Genomic DNA, 8,104 nt, shown 5'->3' on the forward strand with positions numbered 1-8,104 from the left:
GCCAAATTATTATTATTGTTATTCTTCTTCTTATTATTATTATTATGATTATTATTATTACTATTATTATTATTGTTGTTGTTGTTGTTGTTGTTGTTGTTGTTGTTGTTATTATTATTATTATTATTATGATTATTGTTCATCATCATCATTTATTGATAATAATAATAAGATTATCAAATATGGAGGCAGTTTATGTTACATTACATGTCATTTAGCAGACGCTTTTATCCAAAGCGACTTACAATGGAATTGAGTACAATCAGCCAGGGGTGGAGTTGAACTTGCGACCATTGCGACCATGATGTCTTGCGCACACAGGGTACTGGTCTTAACCACTGAGCCACCCTCCTGTCCGTCTTAATGCTAGCTGACCTCACAGGTGATAATTTGGCTAACATTAGCTGTATTCTGTTCGAAGCAGGGGACGGTTCTCTTCCATCTTAATACTAGCCTAGCTCACAGGTATTTTTATAGCTAACTTAAGTTGTAAAGCAGGGTTTTGGCACATAGCCACCCTCATGCTAGCTTACCTTACAGGTGAACGTTAGGCTAACTTTAGTCTGTTCCTTAGCTTAAACTTTAGTTTTTCGTTATCACGTCGCTTCACATCCGTATTTTTATTCATTGCTGCGAATTCAACGACTGCACTTTGTCATTTTCCCAAACTATTGTCTATTTTAATTTACTGCTTGTAATTTGCCGTTTTGAACTTTGTTGTGTTTTTTATGGCGGTTGTTGCTGAACCCTTGGTCAGGTCGTCCCTCGTAAAAGAGAACCTGGTTACCTGGTTAAATAAATGTTAAATAAATAATAGGAAATCCTCATTTAAGACTAACTTCACAGCTGGTAGTTTGACTAAGACTGCGGTGAATGTTTACTACAAAATAAATCTGGAAAACAGTTCTGTTAGTGAGTGAGTTTAAATACACTGTAAAACACGACATTTCCTCTGCATGTTCTTCATAAACGAACTGGACCAACGTGACTTTTCATGTGACATGTAAACGCCTGTGATGAGGTGCACATGTGCTGCCGACGGATGCCAACTGTGCCACGTCACGGCACCGCACGACAGTTTGTCACAGAAATATGATTATGTCTGAGAAATCGGAGCTGCTTGTTTGTAAAATAAACAGAATCACATGGCAGCCATCGTAAAGACAGAGCACACACACACACACACACACACACTACATTACACAACCTAAAAAATATAAGAAATGATTGGAATTATTCTGGATTTTTTCTTTCTTAGTCTCGCTGTTAAACATGTTAATGTAATCTCACGATGTGAACACATGCCAGACGCATTCATGTGTGTGTATACACAGAAAATTCAGTTATATACAGTAGTTATAGAAGTACATTATGTATATACAGTGGTTTAAGCAGCAGATCACACTAACGTCGCTTTAAATGTCCGTCTGTTAAATATTTACCTGCGTATAAACACACTGATTTGACATGATCACTATTTACAGACTCCACTTTAATCCCAGAGACAATAATAAAGATATAGTGTGTCGTTAAAGGCCTAATCTGTCATTTAAATATACACAATGTACCGAAAACATGGATTAAGGTTTTCTGATGGTGTTCAGCCGAGCCCCGAATGCAGTGTGGATGTGCGGTGAACACGGTGTGAACACAGCATCAGAGCAATCGCCACTGATGCTGTGTTCACACGGTGTGGATGCGGTGTGAACACGGTGTGAACACAGCATCAGAGCAATCACCACTGATGCTGTGTGAACGTGGTGTGGATGTGGTATGAATGCGGTGTGAACACGGTGTGAACACGGTGTGAACACAGCATCAGAGCAATCGCCACTGATGCTGTGTGAACACGGTGTGGATGCGGTGTGAACACGGTGTGAACACGGTGTGAACGCGGTGTGAATGCGGTGTCAGAGCAATCGCCACTGATGCTGTGTGAACACGGTGTGGATGCGGTGTGAACACGGTGTGAACACAGCATCAGAGCAATCACCACTGATGCTGTGTGAACGTGGTGTGGATGTGGTATGAATGCGGTGTGAACACGGTGTGAACACAGCATCAGAGCAATCGCCACTGATGCTGTGTTCACACGGTGTGGATGCGGTGTGGATGGGGTGTGAACACGGTGTGAACGCGGTGTGAATGCGGTGTCAGAGCAATCGCCACTGATGCTGTGTGAACACGGTGTGGATGCGGTGTGAACACGGTGTGAACACAGCATCAGAGCAATCGTCACCGCTGACCATCGTGAAAGACAAAAACATTGCATAATCTTAATTATAGTTTTTAATGATAAAGTGTTAACCCTTGTTTTTTTTGTTTTGTTTTCCACACTTACGTGTGCACCATGTGACCAACCTGAAAGTAAGCACCATGTGACCAGGTGGTGGTTTATTTAATATACAGTATAACACTCTTTACATCCCACGTTAAAAGCCGTCTACACCACCGACAACAACAACAACAACAACAACACGGACACTTCATCATCACCGTCGACATCACAACATTTACACAGTTCAACGTTACACAAGAACAGAGAGAGAGAGAGAGAGAGAGAGGTTCACACACACACACACACTGTATAACGACTGATGATGTCATCAGGAAGTTTCAAAAAAATGAAAAAAGGGCTGTTTTTTTTTTTGGTCCTTTTGGCCACATTGCACATAAATATATTCATTAAGTTGATTACAGAGCACAGCAGCGCCCCCTATGTGTGTGTGTGTGTGTGTGTGTGTGTGTGTGTATCTCAACGCTGCACAGACATGCATCAGGTCTTTTAGGGTCAGAGGTCACAGGTTAGTGTAGCCTTCCACTGACATCACACACGTGGTGAGTGATTGTGAAAGGAGGAGTTTTAAAGGGACAGTTCAGGCAAATCCCCCAGAAATCTTCAAACCCACTTTAAAAACCGTGTTCCATTGTTGTCTGTTGAGATTTTGCTTTGTTTTTATATTTAATTGCCGTCTGTGTCTGTTTGTTTTTTTAAATGTGGAGTTCCCATCTTTTGTTTTTTCCTCCATCTGTTTTTGTGGAAGTGACAATAAAACGGATCATGATTTTTGGAGCAGGGTTGTTTTATTTTTACGAGGTGTTTGGAGAGGGAGAGACGAGTGAGAACCAGAACCAGAACCAGAACCAGAAAATCAAACAGGCATTAATTCATATTAAAGATGAAGAGCAAAAAATATAAAAAAAAAAAAAGAAAAAAAAAAGACGAAGAGCAGAGGGGAAAAAAGAATAACACATCAATAGTATTCTTACACTTCTCTGTATTTTTAAGATTCTATAAGTTTACCATATTCTCTGACTCCTTTACGCGGCGCGTAAATAAAAACATTAGTGACTAATATTAGAAGAATATTTTTATATTGACTAAGTTAAGCCTAAACACCGAAGCTCAGTTTTGACATTTTTAAGCCACTTTATTAGGGACACTTGTTTAACTCACTTTTATTAAGAATGATCCAAAATGAAGAGAAATGATACCAGTGACTAGAGGTTCTGTGTGAGGTCAAAGGTCAAAGGTTTGAAATGAACTGGAATTAATCACAGATGAAGACTTTACTGCCAGTCTTGTGTACCTAATAAAGTGGCTGTGAGTGTATTTTAATATATATGTACATATGTACATATATATGTACATATATGTATATGTACATATACATATATATATACATATATGTGTATATATATACATACATATATATGTATATGTACATACATATATGTACATATATGTATATATGTATATGTACATACATATAAGTACATATATGTATATATGTATATGTACATATATGTACATATATACATACATATATACATGTATATGTACATATATACATGTATATGTACATATATGTATATGTATATTCTCTTTGGCTTTTGGCTTTAGTCTGTTTTTGTTTTTCTGCCTCTGCTCATTTGCCGCGTGTTCCTCTCCAAACACATGAAAAAACCCTGAACTATCCCTTTAAAATGTTGCTTTTTTTCTATTGAAATGATTAGAATATTCAACAGAAATCCTGTGTTTGTTTGTTTGTGTCGAGGTAAACAAGAGTTTAGAGTCAAACCTCCGAACACAGAGAGTTTCCCCTTCTTTTTCTTTTCTTTTCTTTTCTTCCTTGCCTCCTTGCCTCCTTGCTTCCTTCCTTGCCTCCTTGCCTTGTGTTCAGACTCAGCTACTGTTTGAGTTCCAGAGCCCACACGTGCTGAGGCCATCCTGTCCGTCCTTTACTCTTCTTGTCTCCCGGTAACGACGTCGATGACGACATTGACGTTGACGTTGATGATGACAACGATGAAGATGACGATGATGACGTCGTCGTCTTGGGCACATCCACCTGCACACACACACACACACACATTTATTATCACGCATGTTGAAACACAAACATCTAAATTCTCAGTTCATCATTTAATAAAAAAAACACGTTTTTGTGACACATTTCTGGTAAAAATAAAAAATAAAAAACAATAACGAATAAACGTACGTTTATTTAAAGATGTGTTAATTAAACAATGAATAAAAACGAGTAAAATTGTCTGTGTGTGTGTGCGCGCGCGCCCGTCAGTTAAATTTAGATTTTCTTCGATGTTCATGAAGCAAGAACTAAATCTAACTAATAATCCCCTAATAATTATAATAACCATAATTATAATTCTGTTTATATATGATCTTACGTCAAACATTATTACCATTGTTTATTATAAGATTATGTTATTGTTGCTTTTTATTGCATTCCGTCAATAAATAATAATTATGTTTGTTTATAGGTTACAACAAGGAAGTTGTTTTTTTTCTCCAAAGAAAATACTATTACATATTTAAAATAATAATCAGAATCAGAATCATAATAATAATAAAATAAGTACATGCGAAAACAGCACGCGAACAAATGCGTGCGCGCGATGAATCATGTAAAAGAAGAAGAAGAAGAAACAGTTTGACTGTGATAATCTACGTCACTATTCACTGGCGCGTGACTGTGGTGTCCCACTGTGGTCATCTGACATCAATCTGATAATTTGATAATTTTGATTTGTTGTTGTTGATGTTTGTTGATCTCAAACAGCTGTTTGTTGCATAAAAAATCTGACCCACTTTTTTCAGGATTATTTTTGCAGATTTAAAATATCAAATTCAACAGAATATAACCGTTAATCTGCGGCTCAGCGCGTGATAATCACGTTTTTTTAGGATTATTTTGTGACTTGTATTAAAAATATAGTTTAATCAAAATAAAGTGTTGACAAATGTTTGACCGTATTAATGCAACATGTTTCAAATATGAGAAAAACGTGAAGAAGAATAAATCATCAGTGCTGACGCAGCTGCTTTCGTTTGACACGAGAAAAAAATCACGCTCAAAATATTTGAAAATATCAATAAATAAAGCGCGTGAACAAAGATAAAAACGTTCACGTGCAGCCTTTGTTTGAACGATCATCTCACTAAACACGCGGATTACTGATGACGTCATTAATTTAAAAAATAAAACACAATTGTGTTTCGATGCAGAAAAATTCACCTTAAAACTCGTGTAAAACATATTATTGTTACAGCACGTGTGTGAGGAACTAGTTAAATTACTAGTTAGCAGTTAGTTAGCAGTCACACTCATTATGAAGTGAGCGTCACTGACAATGTTGATTTCACATGATTTTGAAGTTGATATTTCTTGTTATTTCATGTTTTCTAAACTCTGCTGTAACATCTCAGAATGAATGTCCTCAAGGATTCTTTTCTTTTCTGAAACAGTTTCACTGAAATGAATCATTTACGACATTTAAAACAGCACTGTATGTAAAAAATAACACTTTCAAATGTTATTGTGTTCATTTATATTTTTTTGAATTACTTTTGATATAAATTCAAATCAAACTCCAGCAGCGTCTTCTGTCACAACCTGGATCCACAGATTATCTCAATCTAAACTAAATAAATCCCCTCCTGTTTGTGTAGAAATGATATGAATTAGTAAAATCAGAGTTTTCCCTTCAGTAAATCTGCCACTAAAAATGATTTCCCACAGATTATTCTACAATCTCTACATCAACCTCACTCTAATCCAATAAATGACAACGAGTGCCTGTTTAATCTGAGACAATTGGATTATTGGATTATCCTATCCTAGAAAAACAACAATTCAATTCCAATAAAATGACATTAAATGTAGGTGAAATAAATAATTGTGGATAGATATTGTAGCCTAGTCAGTGGATTATTATTCCACTGTAATCTAAATAAATCCACAATCCAGACTGAAATAATCCAGAGTAATAAAGTAAATAAAACAAAGAAAAGTAAACAATTCTCCATTTTGAAAACATTACAAACTTCCTGAAATAAATCTGTTTTTTTAATTTAAAGAATTACACTTTTTATTCCTTTATGTAAACGTGTAAAGTCAATTGATATATGTATATATGTATATGTATGTATATATGTACTGTATATATATGTGTATGTATATATGTATAAATATATATATATATATATGTGTGTATATATACACATAGAGACATATGTATAAACAGCCATGAACCAGCAGATACATGTGCGTCACAAACAGCAGCAGATAAAGAGACGAGCGTGGTCTTACAGTTCAGTTCTATTCTTGTGTAGAGTAAAGAGGACACATGTATATCATGTACATGTATATATACATGATATATGTACATGTATATATACACATGAGATGTGTATATATACATGTGTCAGATGTAAATAAAGCTGCCTGAGCAGTGTGATCTGACTCCTGTGTGAAAACAGCATTAATCACAAGATAAACTCTCAAATATTGAACATATAGATTCATGTTGATCTGCAGCTGCATATAGATTGTATATAGGACCAACACAGTTGCCATAGCAACCAGTTTCATGACCACTGCCTCTACTCTTGCATTAGATCAGTGTGGAGCTGCTGCAGCTGTGATGATGATGACGATGATGATGATGATGATGAGGATTATTATCGTATTAACAAAAAACAATTTAAATAGTTTAGTTATGGATGATTAGTGATTCATGTGACTGCTTCACTTTTCTATAAAAGCAGCTCATATGTATGAATATATGAGCTGCAGCATCTTGATCTATAATGACAATATCATTATATATAATAACATTATCATTATATATAATAACATTATCATTATTATTATCGTTATATATAATAACATTATTATTATTATATAGAATAATATTATCATTATATATAATAACATTATCATTATTATTATCATTATATAGAATAACATTATCATTATTATTATCATTATATATAAAAACATTATTATTATATAGAATAATATTATCATTATTATTATCATGATTATATATAATAACATTATTATTATTATATAGAATAATATTATCATTATATATAATAATATATATATATATTTTATATTATCATTATATAATAACATTATCATTATTATTATTATAATATATATTGACTTTCTCTGTTTACTTTCTACTCACTGAGTTCACAGAGTTTAAGAGTTTCCTCCACTGGAGTGGTGTGTGTGTGTGTGTGTGTGTGTGTGTGAGTGTGTGTGTGTGTGTGAGTGAGAGAGAGAGAGAGAGTGAGTGTGTGTGTGTGAGTGTGTAATGTTGTTTACTTTGGACAAACTGACTCTGTGTGTGTGTGTGTGTGTGTGTAGCACAAGCTGTGATTTAAAGAGAAATAAAATATGAATTATTAAATGAGTTATTATCAGGGTCACGTTCTTGCAGCTACTTCCGGTTTTTATCGTCGGTCAGGAAAAAAAAGTTCCTTCTCACGTGACTTTATTGTGTCGCGTTTTTTAGAAAATATTCACAGAATATATATATGACGTAGAAAAGAATGACGTAGATAATAAAATAATTTAAATGTGGCGGCAATTTTTTTTACTAAGCAAAAAAGCAAAAAACGGCTGAATTTATAATAGTTTATATTATTATTTATTTGAAATTATAGTTTAAGAATTATAAAACACATGTATTTGATAAAACTGAATTTTATTATAATTTAAATTTTTATAAAATATACAATCATTTAAATAAACGTGTTTTCAACATAAATCTTTACGAGGATTGAATT

The 8,104-nt window shown here is 34.3% G+C and overlaps 1 protein-coding gene across 1 annotated transcript in view; it reads right to left on the reverse strand.

Moving 5' to 3' along the window:
• Positions 1-3,875: 3,875 nt before the first annotated feature.
• The window catches only part of hand2 (heart and neural crest derivatives expressed 2), a 6,166-nt gene continuing 1,937 nt past the window's right edge, over positions 3,876-8,104 (reverse strand). Inside the window, exon 2 of the mRNA XM_058640049.1 lies at positions 3,876-4,352. Coding sequence (XP_058496032.1) covers positions 4,191-4,352 — 162 coding nt within the window. The 3' untranslated portion in view covers positions 3,876-4,190. The remainder of the gene's footprint in view (positions 4,353-8,104) is intronic.

The sequence above is a fragment of the Solea solea genome, chromosome 10 (genome assembly GCF_958295425.1).
Source record: "Solea solea chromosome 10, fSolSol10.1, whole genome shotgun sequence".
Taxonomy (NCBI): domain Eukaryota; kingdom Metazoa; phylum Chordata; class Actinopteri; order Pleuronectiformes; family Soleidae; genus Solea; species Solea solea.